Source organism: Hyperolius riggenbachi, chromosome 9, assembly GCF_040937935.1.
Source record: "Hyperolius riggenbachi isolate aHypRig1 chromosome 9, aHypRig1.pri, whole genome shotgun sequence".
NCBI classification, from domain to species: Eukaryota; Metazoa; Chordata; class Amphibia; order Anura; family Hyperoliidae; genus Hyperolius; species Hyperolius riggenbachi.
In genome coordinates this window covers 259,658,336-259,678,993 of record NC_090654.1, presented here as the reverse complement: position 1 = coordinate 259,678,993, position 20,658 = coordinate 259,658,336, and the positions used below count along the sequence as shown (strand labels likewise).

The following is a 20,658-nucleotide window of genomic DNA, read 5'->3' as shown; positions in this document are numbered from 1 at the left end:
TCTTCATTCCTTAAAGAGACTCCGTAACAAAAATTGCATCCTGTTTTTTATCATCCTACAAGTTCCAAAAGCTATTCTAATGTGTTCTGGCTTACTGCAGCACTTTCTACTATGACAGTCTCTGTAATAAATCAATGTATATTTCCCCTGTCAGACTTGTCAGCCTGTGTCTGGAAGGCTGCCAAGTTCTTCAGTGTTGTGGTTCTGCTATGAACTCCCCCTTCCAGGCCCCTCTATGCACACTGCCTGTGTGTTATTTAGATTGGGCAGCTTCTCTCTTCTCTCTTATCTTTTACAAGCTGGATAAATCGTCCTCTGAGCTGGCTGGGCTTTCACATACTTAGGAATTACAGACAAGGGCAAAGCTGTTTGCAGGAAGAAACGAGCAGCCTGAAACTTCAATGCATGAGAACTGCAGGGGGAAAAAAACACACAAATGATCTCTGGAGATTCAAAAGGAAGGGTGTATACAGCCTGCTTGTGTATGGATGTATTTTCTATGTGTGGACATACTGTACATCAACCTACTTCCTGTTTTGGTGGCCATTTTGTTTGTTTATCAACAAACTTTTTAAAACTGTTTTTAACCACTTTTAATGCGGCGGGGAGCGGCGAAATTGTGACAGAGGGTAATAGGAGATGTCCCCTAACGCACTGGTATGTTTACTTTTGTGCGATTTTGCCAATACAGATTCTCTTTAAGTTACCTCTCCTGTAGTTAATTTACCTCCTCTGTAGTTAATGTACCTCCTCTGTAGTTAATTTACCTTCTCTGTAGTTATTTTCACATGCAGCTAATTAACAGCTTGTCTTTAACTCTGGAGTTATTTTAAGGATTGGAGAGTTAATTTAAAGACAGAAGAGTTAACTTTAGGCTTGCCTGAGGTAAAATGTTTCCTGAATACTACATGCCTTATCACCATGGTAACAACTCTAGAAGAGTTATTAAAGACAGGAGATACGTTTAGTGAATTGAGGCCATTGAGCGCTGTCATTTGTTTGATATATCAAATTATTTTATTTCATGAGCAAAAGGAGTACATAAATTTGCATAAACCAACATTAACGCATAATTATTTGCATCTCATAGACCATCTCTATTAGTGACACGGCTACACATCAGGCTTTATTCTTACAGCATAGATGTTATTTAGTATATATTAGGGCCCTTTTCCACCTGCAATCGCTAGCGTTCACGCTGAACGCTAGCGATTGCTGAATCGCAAAACCGGCGATTCCCCCGACGTTTGCGGCCGCGATTTTGCTATGCTATGCACTGCATAGCAAAATCGCGGCAATTATCGCTCCGCCGCGCGTTCGCGTTCCCGACAAAAGCGAATCGCGGTAGTGGAAATGACCTACCGCGATTCCTATGTTAAAAAGCAAACCGTAGCGATTGTAAAATCGCTAGCGGTTTGCGGTTTTGCGATTCAGCCAGCGCAAACGCGCTGGTGGAAAAGGGCCCTAAGAGATTCCTGTGTACACATCCTACATACAGTCACAATCAAATACCGGTATGTGTATATCTGACTTTAAAAATACAGGGACTGCTTTATTGAAGCAGCACAAGTACCGTATATTCCGGCGTATAAGTCGACTGGGCGTATAAGACGACCCCCCAACTTTTCCAGTTAAAATATAGAGTTTGGGATATACTCGCCGTATAAGACTACCCCTCTTCCAACGCACACCAAATAAAAATAAATAAAAACATCATATTCTGGTGCTATGTATGAACAGATACTGGTGCTGTACTGAATGTGGTATCCAGTATATAACAGTATATAGGCGATTGACTGGTTGGATTTGTCAACTCTCCATCTCCCTAAGTGGACTGGTCAGCTCTCCTTGTCTACCTGTTTATCAGAGTGGTATGGAAGAATAGATCACGCTGTGCCCATAAAACACGCCTCTTTCACCCGTCTGGCCCGCCCTTGTATCCTATTTACCTCCTCTGCCTCTCAGATCTCGCACATGTGCGCATGCTCCGCTTCACTACAGTCATCAGCACCGAGATCTAGGAGGCGGTAACAGGATAGGGCGTATCACCCGGCATCAATGATATCCGGCGTATAAGACGACCCCTGACTTTTCAGATGATTTTCAAGGGTTAAAAAGTAGTCTTATACGCCAGAATATACAGTAACTAATTTTGATTGGTTTATTTCATTTTTGTGGACTAAGCACAGCTATTACTGTATATATGATTTATGATGACTATTATCTGAGAAATAGAACAGGTTATCATATTTTCTATTTTAATTACAGTTTAAATTCATTAGGAGTTGGAGTCGTTGCATTTTTTTCCCGACTCCAGGTACCCTAAAATTGCTCCGACTCCACATCCCTGTGTATTTGTTGTATAACAGTATCCCTCCCACTAGCCAGATCAGTTGTTGCAAATAATCTTACAATATGGATTTCCTCTCATCTCTAATGTGCTCTGAGAGATTTTTTGGAAACGGCACTTAAAATTTCCAACCTATTATCTCCAGTGGGGGGATATTCTGCAGCCAGCCTGGATGAGTGACAGTTGTCTGTCAGTGAAATGAAATTCTTCTGCTGATCTATGTATCACCGGGTTTTACAAGCATCATTGTCAGATGTCGTACCTCTGGTTTCTGAGAAGAGATCATCAGAGGCCTCCTGTGCACATTGTGTAACACTTCACGTGTTGTTACTTAGCCTGGTCAGTTTCCTGTTGTACATGTGTGTTTCCTCACGTTATGAGCATCGCATGTTGGGTACCTTTCACATTGCCAGTAAAAGTGTTCAGTTTATTGAAATGGAGGAGAGCGGATCCTATGCATAGCTATAGGACACTTTCACATCAGTCAGTTCAGGATGCATTTGTTCCATTCCATGAAGCAGAACGCAAGCTTGGATCTTTTCCGGATCGGCTGAAGTGGATGGCACTGGAGGCCGACAGAATCAACACTGTTGGTTCCCGCTAGGCTGCCTGCTGTTGCTCGTTGCGTACGTTTAGCAAAATACTTGCCTGCCACTGTCCAGTCAGGTACTCCACCTCTGCTGCCATCATCCAATCGGGTCCTCCACCTCTGCCACCGCTGTCCAATTGTGTCCTCCACCTCTGCTGCCGCTGTCCAACTGGGGCCTCCACCTCTGCTGCCGCTGTCCATTTGGGTCCCTGCATGGAAAAAGCACCAGTATATTAATCCCAGAGCCCAATCATAAGTATCAGGCCAAGATTGGTTTGCTAGAAAAAAGCATCATGTCCTATCTGGCAAAGTAAGAAATTTGGGCGCTGACTATAGGGGTCATTGAAATAGTTTATCAGCCAGCAGTACCTGATAAATAGCAGACACTGGGTCTAGTGGGCCGCAAACGCCCAAATTAATCCTCATAGCCGCTATGTCAGTAGGCGCCTAAAATTGTTTTTTAAAACATTTTGGTTGTGAATTTTTTTTTTTTGGGGGGGGGGATGGATGTTAAGGTTAGGTGTCAGATTGGGTGTGTTGTGAGGTGGGGGCAGATAGGCCGCATAGTGTTTATTTAGGGGTTAGGGGTCAGGTAGGGTGTTTTTTTTTTTTTGGGGGGGGGGGGGGGTTAGGCGCTAGGGTTTTTTGTGGGGGGGGGGTAGGTGTCAAGTGGAGTGTTTATTTGGGGGGGGGGAGATTAGGGTTAGGTGTCAGGGTGTTTTGTAAGTGAGGGTACGGTTGGGGTTAGGCGTCAGGTGTGGGGGTGGTTAGGGTTAGGCATCAGGTAGGGTTTTTGTGGCGGTAGGGGGGCTGTTAGGGTTTTTTGCATCACGTAGGAAGTTTGTGCGGGGGAGAGGGGTTGTTAGGGCTAGGTGTCAGGTGTGGTAAGGGTTCTGTGTGAGAGTAGAGTCAGGTTTACCTAGAGTAAAATATCCGTACTTAATACCGATATTTTACTGTCCTCCTTTGCACTTGAATGGTAGAATATCGATAAATTTACCCTTGGGTGCCCGAATTGCCAGGCACCCTTTCATTACGTATACCTATCTGGCCATAGCAGCGCTCAGGTGTGACTCAATACAATGACCACCTCGCCATCGCCTGTGCAGACTGCCCTGTCTGTTGTGTTGTGACACAGCAGATATGAGACAGGCAATGGACATGTGCTTTTGCCTGGACCCTTCTATAGATGTCTGTTGTGTTATTACAAGCACCAGTGCCACACACCTTGCAAACTACTAGAAAAAAACCTTCAATGAATAGCTACTCAATTTGCATATTTATTTCTGGCTTTCACACTTTGCCTGGAATTTGCTAATCATCTGCTTAACTGCCTTCTTCCAACTGAATGTGCCACCTGTCTGGTGCTTCATTGTCTTAACTGTGGCATAGGAACACCTGCCCTTCCCCACCTGGTAATAACCGCCTTCATTCCAGGTATAGCACAGTCCCAGCCTCCCTCCCAACCTCCCCTCCTCTATCTGCTACAGAGGAACTTTAACTTCATCCCAAGCAGTAGCTGATATCCCCTTTCCCAGGAGAAATCTTTACCTTTTCTCAAATAGACTGTTAGGATGGTCTGTATGGCTGATATTGTGGTGAAGCCCCTCCCACAGTGTGATGTCATCGCCTGTCATCACCAAGGTCCTGACAGTTTGTTGTCTGTGATCCTCATTGCATTGTGGGAAATAATGGCTTTTTCCAACTGCCAAGCAAGCAGTATCTCCCTCTGTGCATAGAACTCTCAGTAAATGAACATTCCGTACAGATCACCTGGCAGAACTAAAGAGGTCACCACCAGGTTCAGCTCTGCAGAGCGTTTACTGAGAGTTCCAAAACTAGTTCAAAATCTACCTGGTCTCCCACAATGCTCTGGGAGAAGAATTCCACATACCTTAACAGCCTAGTTTAAGGACCACTGGGAGGGCGGAGCTACATACCAATGTACTGCAATATATAGCTCTAGGAAGTGTTTCCGATGCTTAAACACCCCTGACCTATCCACCACTACAATGGACAAGGTCTCCTCCTGCCTATCAGCCATCTCCTCCTGGATGTCTGCTAGGTTCCTGAAACTAAACCTGGACAAAACAAGTCTTCCCACCCCGGCTATCCATGAACCTCCCAGATGTGCATGTCACTGTTAACCACACTACAATTCGCTCTACCTCTGACACCCGCTGTCTGGGTGTCACCCTGGACTCCGCACTCTCCTTCACTCCCCACATCCAAAACCTCACAAAGTCCTGCAACTTCCAGCTCCGTAACGTCTGTAAGATCCGCTCTTTCCTGACCTCGGCCACCACCAAACTCTTCATCCATGCCCTCATAATTTCCCGCCTTGACTACTGCAGTGCCCTTCTGTTTGGTCTCCCTATAATCCGAATAGCCCCGCTGCAAGCTATCATGAATGCGGCAGCCAGAATTATCCACTCCTCTCATCGCTCCACCAGGGCGGCTTCCCTCTGTGAATCCCTCCACTGGCTTCATATCCAGTCTAGAATCGGATTCAAGATACTGTGTCTGACCTACAAATCTAACCACAAAACCTGCCCAAAGTACATTTCCGTTCTTACTCAGAGGTACACACCTAGCCGCTCACTCCGCTCCTCCAATGACCTTCGCTTGACCGCCCCGTATCACCCAGTCCCATGCATGCCTCCAGGACTTCTCAAGAGCTGCTCCAACACTATGGAGTTCCCTACTTTCCCCCCATTAGGGTTTCCCCCTCCTTCAACATCTTCAGGAAGTCCCTCAAAACTCACCTTTTCACTCTGGCCTACCCCCCTCACTGGTTCTTTTCATGTCCCCATCTCTCCCTCTAGATTGTAAGCTTTCGGGCAGGCTCCTTCTACTTATGTCTCCTACCTGATCATGCACCGCCATTACTGTACATCCATCCTATGGATCTGAGTGAACTCGACTTGCCTAATCTCCATGCTCCCATCCAGTGACTAAGCATTACCTGGTACTCATACTGTGCTGCGTGATCTGGTTTGCATGTATTCCTGTATTGTCGTATTGCGGTATGTCACCCCTAAATATTGTCTGTAACCTAAACTAATGTCCAGCATAATATTACGCAGCGTCATACATAGTTACATAGTTATTTGGGTTGAAAAAAGACATACTTCCATCAAGTTCAAACAGATTCATACTACTGTATATCATTACGGTGTCTCTTTAAATAATCCTAATAGGAAAAACATCTAAAGTGGTTATGCCAGTGTTAATTATTGCTATACATGTTGCATCCGGGAGCATTGAAAGACTCTTTACATTGAACGGTAGCGGATGATGTAAAGCAGGTTCTGACCTTTTTAAACACTGGTTGTGTAATAAGTCCCAAAATCCTCATAAGTCTTTCTGAATCACTGTGATTTATATAGGATTGGAGGTTTCGGCAATGCTTAGCGAGTGGAAAATACAATCTTTCTTCTGTAAAGCTGTTAAATGAGAGGAATGCAAAGACCCTGAAGATCAGGTTAAATCATAGAAAGTAGTTATACAAGATTCACAAATCCCTGTGCAGATCCCCATTCCTGCACTGAACAGAAGTGTTTGTGCGACTCTCGTTAAAGAGAAAACTAGTAGGTAGTAGACAAAAAAAAAGAAAAACAGCACCAACTACCATTTTCTATAACCATACCCACTAACAAAGCGGTAGGCTAAAGATCCGTACATACGCCGGACTGCAGGCAACGACGGGTCTGTCGTCCCCTCCCGCTGGGCGTGTTTTCAGCAGACAGTCCGGCGTGTGTACAGTCTGTCGGCGGACTGATAAGGCTGTCAGAAACAGTCGTATCAGTCTGCAGACAGACTGTACACACGCCGGACTGTCGCTGTAACGCCCGCCCAGCAGGAGGTGACAACCGACCCGTCGTTGCCTGCAGTCCAGCGTGTGTACGGACCTTAAAAGGTTGTTTTTTTTTTTTGTTTTTTTGTTTGTTTTTTTTTAAATATACATATGCACAGAGGGAGATCCTGGTTGCATGGAAGTTGGAAACAGCCATTATTTCCCACAATGCAACAAGGCTCACAGGCAGGAAACTGTTGATCACCTAACACAGTCCATTTCCACCCACTGCTAAGAGAGTAAGGTCCCTTTTACAATTAATCAGTTGGAATGTGATAAGCCACTTTTACACTTTATCAGTTGCTCTCAGTTAAAAACTGAAAGAAAACTGATTTTGAAAGTAATGCCCATGTTTTCCTATGGCACAGTTTCCACTATACGCATTTTAACTGAAAGCTTTTTCACAAAGCACTGCTATGGAAAAAACTCGTACTAACTCGTACTAACGCACACTTAGGGCCTAAGCCCTCTGGCGCAGTTGTGTCCGCTTCTTCAAAGAAAAGAACACAGGGACACCGAGAGCCCGATATAGTGTAGTATGTATGGACACAAGGGAGGAGAAATAAAAACGTAAGTATAGAATACTCACAAACCAGGGTTACCTCACAGGCAACCGCTGTGACGGCAGGTGGGGAGATTAAACCTGTCCCCACTCAGGGGTAAGAAGTCGCTCTCTGTAGATAGGAAGAAACGTATAACGTTTTCCGCCCTTCCACCAGGGTGGATAGAAGATTGATGCAAGTGAACAGAGGCGCCAAAAGAGTAAAACAATAAGATAAAAAACACATGGACATGGCAGAGGTGGCTATCAAGCCACTCCAAAGGACACAGGTGTGTTTTAAGGTATAACACAAAAAGACCTTTATTTATACACTCCACAGTTTCACAATGCGTTTCGAGGGCGTGACCCCACTTCTTCAGGCAATTCAGATAGGAGTATATAGCAATAGCGGTCCAGGTCTGCATGTAGCGCTAAAAATTTCTTTTTGTGTTATACCTTAAAACACACCTGTTTCTGAGTGTCCTTTGGAGTGACTTGATATCCACCTCTGCCACGTCATGTTTTAACATTTTTATCTTATTGGTTTACTCTTGTGTCCGCTTTTCAGCATCTGTAACATTGATGTGTAACTGAAATGCGGACACAACTGCGCCAGTGGGCTCAGGCCCTAACACGTACCAACGCATTAAGTGTAAAAGAGCCTTTGGTATGCGTTGGTACTAATTTTTTCCATAGCGGTGCATTGTGAAAAAGATTTCAGTTAATACGCGTATAGTGGGAACTGTGCCATAGGAAAACATGGGCAATGGCATTACTTTGAAATTCCTTTTTTCAGTTAGAAGTGAGGGCAACAGATAGTGTTAAAGGGGCCTAACTGTTTGTGCCCAACACTGCAATGTTATAAAAGCCATATGGACCTCTCGTCACCTTGCCCTTTGTGCAATAGGAAGCCACTTCTCACCCATCACGCCATAGTCATGCCTAGAGATCATTTTCATCATGAAGCGTTCTATTAAATCAGCACACATCACTCCTAAGGCCGAGTGCACACCAAAACCGCTAGCAGATCCGCAATACGCTAGTGGTTTTGGGAGCTGATTTCAGAGCGATTCTAGGTATGTTTAGAGAGGTTTTCTAAACATACCTAGCGGTTTTGGGTGCGTTTTTGTGTAGCAGATTACACATATTGTTACAGTAAAAGCTGTTACTGAACAGCTACTGTAACAAAAATGCCTGGCAAACCGCTCTGAAGTAGCGTTTTTCAGAGCGGTTTGCGTTTTTCCTATACTTTACATTGAGGACGAAACGCTTCCGAAATCCGAAAACGCGCAGCAGGAGGCGCGTTTGCGGCTTGGCAAAAACCGCAAACCGCCGGTGTGCACCAGCCCATTGCAATACATTAGACAAGCGTTTTTATAGGCGGATGCGGCCGGCGGATCGCTTCAAAAACCGCTCGGTGTGCACTGGGCCCAAATCACAGCTCCTTCCAGTGTGTGGACAGCTTCTTCTCCATTGCCTTGAGGAACGCATCTGCTGGTTCCCGCTGAGAGCTGAGGGACAGTCCTTGGCTTTTCTTAAAGTGGACCTGAACTCAGAATGTCCTCTCTGCTCTAAAAGATATGCAACAGCATAACGACCTTTAACGAAAAACTTCTTTGTTAAAGCTCATACAAATCCTAAAATAAATCTGCAGTGTTTCTACTTCCTAATTCATGGAAGCAGACATATTGTTAAAGCGGATCTGAGATGAAAAACTAACTATAGCAAGTAACTTGTCTATATATCTTATCTAAAGTTTTTAGATGGTTTACACAGTAAATCTAGCTGCAAACAACTTCAACAGTATATGATTTTTTCTTACTGTGATCCAATGTGAGTGGCCATGTTCTGCTTGTAATCATTACACACAGGCAATGTGTGTAATCTCCACCCCTCTATCCCTCTGCATCTCCACCCCTCAGCCTGTGAAAACTCCACTCCTCTCTCCTCCCCTTGCCTCTGAAATCTCGTGCATGCCTCAGCAAATGCCGCCGCCTCCTCCCCAGGCTGAGCTCCCATGAGCACTTGCAGCATGGGATTCCGAATGCCTAGGCGCTGAAGGAGCTGGGGTTGTGAATACATTCATTTACTTGCAATTCGGTACTAAATAAAATGAAAGTAAGCAATTGGGGGGGGGGTTGCCCATTATACTATATGTAGAGGGCACAAAAATTAAGGCAGCAAAAGTTTGTTTCGGCTCCACTTTATCACCCTGTGCTTTCAAATGAGCTTATCTGATATCTCTGCCGTGGCAGTCAGGTGACACGGGAGAGATCAAATTACAGTTGTGATTAGTCACAGATGAGGAGGAATTAGACAGGCTAAACTCTCTAAATAGATACAGGGTGCATTTCTCTCTGTTTCCCTTCTTTCCTGTGCGAGAGTTCAGGTCCACTTTAAAGAAATCTTAACCTTTGGTAAAAAGAAACAATCTGTTCCAGCAGAACTCTACACTGATCAAACAAAACGCCAAAACTATACCCTACCCTTTAGGGTGCTTTACTTTCCTGATCTCTTTTTATGTCTGGTCTCTTCAATCATCCTTAAGATAACTCCATATAAACCTGAACATTTGTAAATAAATCATCCAGTAAGAAATTACTTGCTTAGCTTACTCATCCTGTTGTTTTTAAAGGACCGCTGTAATGAGAGGGATATGGAGGCTGCCATACTTATTTCCTTTTAAGTAATACCAGTTGCCTGGCAGCCCTGCTGATCCTCTACCTTTAATACTATTAGCCATAGCCCCTGAACAAGCATGCAGCAGATCAGGCGTTTCTGACATTATTGTCAGATCTGACAAGATTAGCTGCATGCTTGTTTCTGGTGTGATACACACTACTGCAGCCAAATAGACCAGCAGGGCTACCAGGCAACTGGTATTGTTTAAAAGGAAATAAATATGGCAGCCTTCATATTCTTCTCACGTCAGTTGTCCTTTAATGTTCACTGTCAGATTTAAGAGAAATATGATATGAAAAAGGAATACAACATTTCTGCTGGTTTCCATCTTTACTGTTTCTCTGTGATGCCAAAAGTGACATCACTTCTGCCCTTTTGGTCTTTTTTTTTCTCCTTTTTATCCCAGCTCAGTGTTAATTTACGGCTTATTTTACAGATTACTGTATATTCTGGCGTTTTAAGACTCATTTTTATCCCTTCAAAATCATCTGAAAAGTCAGGGGTTGTTTTAAGCCCCATCTACACCATACAATTTTTTGTCTGCTTCGATTCAATCTGACATGTCCAATCGGGATTCAATTCAATTTGCCATTGTTTTGTAATGGAAAATTGAATCGAATCGAATCCCGATCGGACATGTCGGATTGGATCGAATCAATGAATCTAATTGAATCGAATCGGACAAAATTTTATGGTGTAGATGGGGTTTTATAGCTGGATGTCATTGATGCCTGGTAATATGCCCTATCCTGTTACCGCCTCTCAGATCTCGCTGCTGAGGACTGTAGTGAAGCAGCACAGGAGCACATGTGTGAGATCTGAGAGGCAGAGAAGGAGGTAAATGGGCTACAAGGACGGGCCAGAAGGGTGAAAGAGGCGTGTTTTATGGGCACAACACAATATATTCTTCCATACCGCTTTGATAAACAGGTAGACAAGGAGAGCTGACCAATCCACTAAAGGTGCGTACACAAGGCTGATTTTTCCAAACGACCGGACGTTGAATCAGGCGTGTGTACAAACGGTCATTCAGACTATAACGCTGGAAAAATCAGGCGTGCGTCTTAGGGAGAGGGTTATACTGGGTACCACATACAGTACAGCACCAGTATATGATTTTTTTATTTTTTTTTATTTGGTGTGCATTGGAAGAGGGGTAATCTTATACAGCGAGTATATCCCAAACTCTATATATTTTAATTGGAAAAGTTGGTGGGTCGTCTTATGGCCCATACACACGGGGCACAACTGTCGCCACAAACTAGTGGCACGCGCATGTCTGAGCGACAGTTGCCCTGTGTGAATGACGTGCGCGCCACAAACTGTCGCCGGATAGTGAAGTTGCCGTGCAATTGAAAAGTTAAATCGCCGGCAACTTCTGTCTCCGCAACTGTCGCTAGTCCGCCGCGCGTACTGCGTGTGTATGCGGACTAGCGACAGGAGACAAAAGCAAGTGAATGAAGCATTCGGCCGGGGGATGCTCCCTTCACAGACAGCTTCCACCGCGTCTCTGCCTTTCTGGCGAGACATGTGGATAGCTGTCGCTCCCTGGTCTCTCGGCTGCATGCAACAAGGGACAGTTGTGCGCTTTGTGTATGTAGCTTTAAGGCCCGTACTCACGGGCTGCAAAACTCGCCTGTCGCCAGCACACGTGAGCGTGTGGGCGACAGGCCGGCGACAGCTTCTCGCCAGGTCCCTCCGCGTACACATGCGGAAGAGGGACCAGCGGCAAGGCGGAAGCTGTCGCTGACGTTCCTCCTCCCCCCGCCGGAAGGTCTGTGAACCTCAATGGAGGTTGCTGTCGCTAGTCCGCGTACTCACGCGGACTAGCGACAGTTGCGGCGGGGGGGCAGCGGCGACTGTCGCCATGCGATTGAAAGTTTCAATCGCATGGCGACATAGCGACGGGCGACAGTTCGGGGGCGCGCGGGCGTGCGACGGCCCATACTCACGGGCGACCTGTCGCCGCAACACGCGCGCGCCGCGTGTTGAGGCGACAAAAGTCCCTCGTGAGTATGGGCCATTATACGCTGGAATATACACTACTTTCCATCCAACTGCAAACATCACCTAGATAACAGACTTACATCACTGTGTAAACTCTTCAAATTGGAGGGGAGGGGATTCATTTGCATTTTGGTCAGTGTCCTTATCTGAAATGGGAAGTTAATTTGCATTTTGAGATAAGCTTGTTGCTGTGGCTAAAAATAAAAAAAAAAGTTCTCACAATCCAGTTGGCACTGCACAGTTTGGCACAGTTCTGCAAAGGCACACAGACCAGGTAAAACAAAAAATGAGGGGACATCTAGGGACTTATTTTAGAAAAAAAAAGGTGTTTACGTATATTTGGGGCACTAACTACTTTTAGGCAAATTTTTATTTTTGGATGTCACAACCCCCTTTAAGGTGGCCATTAACTATACAATTCTTTGGAGATATCGGTCGTTCGGGCCCACTGACAGAAGTAAGGCTGCTATCCCATTCGAACAGATAGATGGTATCGACCTGAAAATCAGATTGATTAGATCGATATTGCGATCACATTGGAGAATCGATCATCTGAAGAATGGTATCATTAATGGCCACTTTAGGTATTGATCTGCTGTCCAGAGCACACAAGGTGAGGATACAGCTTTTGCGTGGGGTGAATCTTTCTCTACCCCCTCAGTAGGCTGGTAATGTGGACAACTCTCCTGCAACACTACTTTGCTTTAGGGGCCCATACACTCAGCCGATTTTCTGGCCGACCGATCGATGGCCGATTTCGATGGATTTCCATCGAACTTGCAGGGTGGAAAATTTAGGTCGATCTGATGAGATTGCTTATCAGTTTGCATTGGCTTTAATGGAAATCTGATGGCAAAAAAATGCCATCAGATCGAATTTCAATAGATTTCGAACTGAAATCTATTGGAATTCTATCCTGGTAAAAAATGTTCTAAAAACGCATCAGATCATCAGATGCATTTCTTATCTATCTGCTGCCAATCTGACGAGTGTATGGGCACCTTTAGTCTTGCCAGACATCTGCTGTGTAACCTGATTGGTGACCTGGGCAGAAAGTGATAATTGGGTGTGTCTACAGATCTGCTAAATTGAATTAGAATAGGATTTTGGGTGTGTTTTTCACCAGCAGTGTTTGTTTGTTCTGGCTTTTTTGCATTGTCTTGTATATCTGTTTTGTGGCTGGATTATCCTAACTGGCCTCAAGGCTTAAATGCAAAGGTCATTTTTTAATGACCTCAAATTACAAAATGGCTAGTGTAGAAATGATCTATTGTATGAATTCATCAACAAAACTTAAGCTTTCCTGTATTATGCACTTCCCACATACTGAAGTACCATCAATTCCTCTTAGCATTAAAGAGTGTTTCCTTTAGCCCTTAGTAAGCTGCATGGTAGACCCAATGTTCTACAGAAGGGTTCCCAGTATCCCTGCATGTGAAGACTTGGGGAAACAAGTACCAGTATTCAGACCTCCTTTGTGTGTCAGTGTTTAGGAGATCATTCTGTTTTAATTTTCTGTTATCTTAACTTTAACTTAAAGGGTATCTGTGGTCATGAGGAAAAAAAAGATACTTACCTTAGTAGAGGGAAGCCTCTAGAAAGACTAGAGGCTTCCCCGATTAGAGCTGGTTCCTTTTAAAAATATTCCACAAAATAGCTGAACATGTTTTTTGTGGCCATGCTCCCAACCGTGTGTGAGGGCGACCGTTGCCTATGTGCCAGTACAGTTGTGCATGGCCTTTTCCTTACGGTTTTGTGCTACTGCGCATGAACAGACCACACTTGCTCATACGCAGTATGGCCACATACACAGACAGGAGCATGCACATAAAAAGGAAGTGGGTCCTGGTCAGCAATGTAGAGGGCAAGGAAAATCTGGGAAGCTTCTGGGACCATCCCAGTACTTGGGTATCTCTTTTTCTATCTTTTTACAGGCTTACATTAAGTTGTTTTGTCTTTGTTTTACTTCACATTTATTGCCTTTTCTGCATCATATTGAATTGTCTCTTTTTTTCCCCCCCAGGACTTTGTAGGTAGAATCTGTTCGTAGAATCCCTGGACCATGGCTCCGAGAAAGAGGAGTAACCGAGGGATCTCCTTCATCTTCTGCTGCTTTCGGAGTAACGATCACCCGGAGATCACATACCGGTTACGAAATGACAGCAACTTCGCCTTGCAGTCCATGGAGCCGGCGTTGCCCGTCCCACCGATCGAGGAGCTGGATGTTATGTTTACTGAGCTGGTGGTAAGTTGAATCTTCATACTGTGACTTACATCCATAGATGCATAGAAACAATGAGGATTTACGAACATAGTTGCCTCAACTCAGGGCCAATCACCCGCTCCTAGAGCATTCCTACAGCCTCTTCCTATGAGGTTTAGGCCTGTTGAATGTAAGAAGATGTTTGTTTAGAAGAAGATTCAATTACCAGAATTCCATAGAACTGTTTTTTTTTTTTTACCAGTAAGGGTCGTTTCACACAGACTGCTGCCTGCAGGTTGTTTCGGCATGATCGAATGCTTGTCTTCTACTGAGCTGAAAAGTGTTTGGTATTGTTTCCTGTCAGTTCGTCATCCCGTTCTGAGGCCTTAGGGTGATATGGAACTGCAAATCCCACCAATGCTAGATGCCACAGACAGCTCCTTGGGAAAATTTGATCTGCCGCGGTGCTTACGGTAAAGACAAGACAAGACAAATAACATTTATATAGCGCTTTCCTCAAAGCGCCAGAGCTGCAGCCACTAGGACGCGCTCTATAGGCAGCAGCAGTGTTAGGGAGACTTGCCTAAGGTCTCCTACTGAATAGGTGCTGGCTTACTGAACAGGCAGAGCTGAGATTCGAACCCAGGTCTCCTGTGTCAGAGGCAGAGCCCTTAACCATTACACCATCCAGCCACGGTAAAGGCGTTAAGATAAATGTCAGTGCAGGATGAGGTAGACGTCGAAGACCGACATCGGGAGCTGTTTGTCTGTCTGAACCAGGCCAAATGCTCTATAGAAAGGTCCACTTAGTAGTGGCTTGAAAACCAGCTCGGCCACAAATGTATTTGAAGAATGTTGCGTTTCCATGGCACTCTCTATCGGGGAGTGGGTTTAAAGAAAATCTGTAACAAAGTAAGAAAACTGCCACTGGGGGGGGTAGTTACCTCGGGAGGGGGAAGCCTCTGGATCCTAATGAGGCTTCCCCATCCAAGATCCAGCACTGAGAGCCCCCAAACACCGGAGAGGTAAATATTTACCTACCACGATCCTGCACAGGCGCAGTAGTGCGGTAGGTAAATATTACAGACGCACCTGCGCCACAGCCTACATCGGAGGAAACAGAGCTGGATCCCTGAGACTTAGGAGGATGGTGGAAGCCTCATGGGGGATATTTTTGTTAGTGTGTTGGTTAAGGCCTCTTTCCCACTAAGACGTTGCGTTAGATGCGACGTTAAGGTCGCATAACGTGCCCCTAACGCAATGCATGGTGGCGGTATTAGAGGACGCTACATAGAGCCGCGTTAAGCGGCTCTTGATGCGTCCGTGATGCGTACTTTTTGACGCATGCGCCGATGGAGACCACATGAGCGGAACACTCCGCATCACGTGGTCCCGCCAGCCAATAAGCGGCCACTCCAGGAAGAAAACACTGCAGTGCAGTGAATATTAATTAGCCATGTGGCTGGGATCACTAGCGGACTCTCCCCTCCTCCTCGTGCATGGAGAAGACAACATTACTGAGCATGTGCACACAGTCTAACGCGGCTAATAACGTGTATAAAGTACTGTATGCAGCACTTTCACTTAACGTGCAGCGTTACACTGTAACGCAACGTGGGCACTGTGAACAGCCCATTGATTTTTCATTACTGTGCGGTGGGCTGCGTTACAGGCTGCTCTAACGTGCGCCTGTAACGTCCCACTGTGAAAGCAGCCTAAGGGCTCTGCCTCTGACACAGGAGACCTGGTTTAGAATCCAGGACCTATTCAGTAAGGAGAACTTGGGCAAGACTCCCTAACACTGCTACTGCGCTTTCAGTCCGGAGAAAAGCGTGTCTTATTATTATTTATTGGATTTACGTAGCGCCAACATGTTACGCAGCGCTGTACAATAAATAGGATTACAGACAATAACGGGTGACAGCACAATACAGGTAATGGACAATAGATACAATACAGGTAATAAGCAATAAGATACACAATGCAATGCCAAATCATACACTGGAGTGGTAAAATACAAGTTCCCATAATTCTGGGTAAAGTGCACACAGTGATGTATGATACACAAGGGAAGAGGGCCCTGCCAAAGGCTTACAATCTAGAGGGAGGGGTTGGTGACACATAAGGAGGGGGTGCAGCAAGAAGTTATTGGCTGAAAGGATTAGGGCAGTGTTAAGTTGAGGTAGGCCACCTTGAAGAAGTCAGTTTTGAGTGCTTTTTTGAAGGTGTTGATGGTGGGAGCAAGCCTGATGGGCAATGGGAGAGAGTTCCACAGGATGGGGGCAGCTCTAGTGTCTTGTCTTAAAGAACAACTGTATTGAGAAGAATACGGAGGCTGCCATATTTATTTCCTTTTAAAGGGAACCTAAACTGAGAAGGATATGAATTATTCCTTTTAAAATAATACCAGTTGCCTGACCCTCCTGCTGATCCTGTGTCTCTAATACTTTCAGCCACAGCCCCTGAACAAGCATGCAGATCAGGTGCTCTGACTGAAGTCAGACTGGATTAGCTGCATGCTTGTTTCAGGTGTGTGATTCAGCCACTACTGCAGCAAAATAGATCAGCAGGACTGCCAGGCAACTGGTATTGTTTAAAAGGAAACATCCATATCTATACCAGTTGCCTGACTCTCCTGCTGATCCTGTGTCTCTAATACTTTCAGCCACAGCCCCTGAACAAGCATGCAGATCAGGTGCTCTGACTGAAGTCAGACTGGATTAGCTGCATGCTTGTTTCAGGTGTGTGATTCAGCCACTACTGCAGCAAAATAGATCAGCAGGATTGCCAGGCAACTGGTATTGTTTAAAAGGAAACATCCATATCCCTCTCAGTTTAGGTTCCCTTTAAGCAATACCAGTTACCTGGCATCTCTGCTGATCTATTTGGCTGTAGCAGTGTCTGAATCACCCCAGCCAAGTCCCCGCTCGTCAGCGCGTGCGCGCGGATCTATTGCCGCTCGTCCCCACCGGTGCTTCCTAATCAGCTGCTCGATTCCCTGCCATTGTCCGCCGGCGGGGATCGAGCGGGCGGGGGTCGAGCAGCTTAATCCGGCCAGCTGGCCGGATCAGCTGGTCGATACACGGTACAGAAACGTACCGTGTATCCCCAGCATTAGAGGCAGAGGAACAGCAAGACTGCCAGGCAACTGGTATTGCTTAAAAGAAAATAAATATGGCAGCCTCCATACTCCTCTCACTTCAGTTGTCCTTTAATTAGTTTAAAACATGTTGAAAACAACCAAAAAACAGTTAATAATATATGTCCAAATCCAGAGTTGTCCAAAAGTAAACCATTTATTCTCATTTCTCCATGTAAAACACAGGACTCGGCTTACAAATTCAACTTACAATCTCCCAGGAACCTGTTTGTAAGGAATAGACCACCTGTATGTGCTTTTCAGATGTCCATGTTAAGAAGGCCTCTAGAGTGTGCCTTTAATCCATGCTAGAAATATGACCTAGTTTGACAGTAACAGATCCTGCTGGACTCTCAGTTAGAAGATTGCTGTACAAAGGGATTGTTTGGACTCAGGGATGCTGAATGCTTTTGATGTTTACAAACCTCAGCAGGGGATAATGAGGACCACGTTGCAGCATCCTGTAATATTACTCTCACCAGTCCGCCTTATTTGCATGGCAATAACAGAGGCCCAGTGCTGAGTCATTTATACTGTTACCCTTCTGTGTTTGCTTAGCATTTGCATGTCTTTGTATTTGCCTTCACAGTTTATTTATAGCTGGTGATGTAAGCTTTCCATGTGTACAAGCAAATTGGTGACTTGCGATAGTGTTGATGTAGCCTGGAGGGAGCAGACATCAAGCCTATAATGGCTTTGTGTGGCCAGAGAGCTCTGCCTCTGGGGGTGACCAGTGCTGATGTGTATTCTACATCATAAAAGTGCACCTGTCATTTTTTCAGAGTATAAAGCTAGAGTCTCTTTTGGTAAGGCAGTGAATACACCTGCTGGAATCCTGCTCGTTTTGCGGCGAAAGGCAAAATGCGCACAGCAGCGCTTAGCATTAAAGTCATTGGCCCTACTCGGGAAATGGATGTCATTAGGGTTTGCTCGCGGTTTGAGTTCATGTTTTTCCCCAAGTTTATAAATGGCACAGCTTTCTGTTTTCTTCCGCACAATGTGCGTGTTCACAATACAATGTATACGACGCAATGGCACTATGATGCAGACCCAGGAATTGCGGGCTCAGACCGCACCTGCAACTGTGCTCCCTGCCTAAAGGTGCATACACCCCTTCGATGCAAGTCACCTGTCGGCGATCATTAGCAGATGACATTGCTGAACCGGGCTGCACACATGCGTGTTAGCTGGGTAGCTGCTGACGTGCTGTGTTGTTAAGCGGGGGGGGGGCGATGGAGGGACAACAAGCGACGTGTGTGTGTGACGTCATGCTGCACGTGGGGGAGTGGTGCAAATCATGGGATCAGCTCTGCTGGGGGTGAGTAAATCCGCCTGGTGGATCACTCACGGGTTGGCAGTCGCCGGCTGCTGTACGCATGCCTATCGGCTCTGTCAGGCGTGTGTATAGACCTTTAAGAGAAACCGTAACTAAGAATTGAACTTCATTCCAATCAGTAGCTGATACCCCATTTCCCATGAGAAATCTTTTCCTTTTCACAAACTGATCATCAGTGGGCTCTGTATGGCTGATATTGTGGTCAAACCCCTCCCACAGTGTGATGTCAGGACCATGCTCCTGACAGTTTCCTGTCTGTGAACCTCATTGCATTGTGGGAAATAACAGCTGTTTACAGCTGTTTCTAACTGCATCTCCTTTTACAGACATCACCTGCCAGCGGTAAAATGTCACCATGTGAAAAATGTCAGAATGTAAATCAGGGAAAGGAAAGCTTTTACGACGGGCAAACACTGACTAAATCATTTATACATAATTATTGTAAAAATGAAGCACTTTTTTTATTACATTATTTTCACTGGAGTCCCTCTTTAAATCCCATTACAATAGTGTCTTGGTTATCTGGCACTGTTAAAATACATTAACTGAAAGTACCGTATGTCAACCTTGGGCGAGCTGTGAAACCAAGTTTACGCAGAGCCCTCAAACAGCCTAGGAAATTGTCCTTCACCGCTGTGAGTACTGCCAGCAATTTGTGCTGGATGGTTGAGACTTCTGGTTGAGTTCTAGATAAGGGGGTCTACCATATATTGTCTTTTACTGTAAAAATTCTTGTTACAAATCTCACACATTTTTTTCCCCTTTAGCCGTAACCTAAGGTGATGGGAGTAGGGGGCATGCCATCTTTGTTTCTTTAAAAAAAAGTTGTTTGCTTGGCTTTCATTCTGACTTTATTGGCTACGATAATTTTCTGGTTTTTTTTATACTTCAATACTTTGAGTCACATTTGCAGCAAGCTTGCAGGCATGGCCCAATCACTTAGTAGCATATAATATAATTGCACAATGCAGAAATTGGGATTAGCAAACTAAAGATTCTAGCAGCTGATCCATTTAACATCCCACTGTGCTAATTATTCAGTGATTTGCAAACCCAATATTCACCTGCTGGGTGACGTTAATTAGCACGGTAGGAGAATTTTCATTTGTAGTTAATCTGAGTACTTGCTGTGGCCTGGAGACTTGCTAAAGGTCAGTTTAGAATTATTTTTTATTAGCTAAGCAAATTCACTTAAAGGGCATCTGAAGTGAGAGGGATATGGAGGCTGCCATATTTATTCCCTTTTAAACAATGCCAGTTGCCTGGCTGTTCTGCTGATCTATTGCCTCTTGTCCTGACCAAGCATGCAGATCAGATGTTTCTGACAAAGAATATGTAACGGTGTGTAGAATTGATTGGAGCTCAGAAGAGTAACCAAGCAGCTTGGGGTGACCCAAACCACTAGGAATGTGTAAGGGGCTAAAAGAGACCGAAAAGTCCTCCTACTAAAAAGCAATGGTGTGATTTGCCTTCTTAAAACAGAAGGAACCTTGAAATAATTCCGCTTTAAGTAAACATATGTGGTTACCCACAATGCACCACTACTGAATATGCAAAGTATCTCTTTTGCCCCTGTAGCCAGGCTAGCATCCAGAATTGCTGTTGTATAGTCAGCCTATAGCTTTAAATTTTACACAGCCACATCAACCCAACACATGCAGACAGCCTGTTTCGGACTGTTGGTCCTCCTCAGTGCATGGCAGGGATTGATATGGCTGTATGGGATATGGGCTTGGACCAGTACAACACAGTAACCAAGCAGCTCGGGGTGACCCAAACCACTAGGGTGTGTGACGTCATGCTGGGGCTACAAGAGCCCTAAAGGCCCTCCTACTAAAAAGCAAAGCTCAGAAGAAATCTTGACCACAGCTCCCCTTTAACGTGAGGTTTGAATGAGCGAGCAGAATTAAATGTAATGTATTCTACACTTGGCTTCTCTTGTTCAGGTTTATGGC

General features: G+C 45.1%; 2 protein-coding genes across 6 annotated transcripts in view; both read left to right on the top strand.

Annotated features, from left to right (window-relative positions):
* LGALS3 (galectin 3) overlaps positions 1 to 20,658 on the top strand; it is a 517,589-nt gene that overhangs the window by 242,179 nt on the left and 254,752 nt on the right. The gene's annotated exons all lie outside the window — the stretch shown is intronic.
* DAAM1 (dishevelled associated activator of morphogenesis 1) overlaps positions 1 to 20,658 on the top strand; it is a 319,681-nt gene that overhangs the window by 165,584 nt on the left and 133,439 nt on the right. For all 5 annotated transcript variants that reach the window (XM_068254408.1, XM_068254407.1, XM_068254409.1 and 2 more), the window contains exon 3: positions 14,049 to 14,270. In XM_068254408.1, the coding sequence (XP_068110509.1) occupies positions 14,088 to 14,270 (183 nt within the window). In that variant the 5' untranslated portion in view covers positions 14,049 to 14,087. The remainder of the gene's footprint in view (positions 1 to 14,048; positions 14,271 to 20,658) is intronic.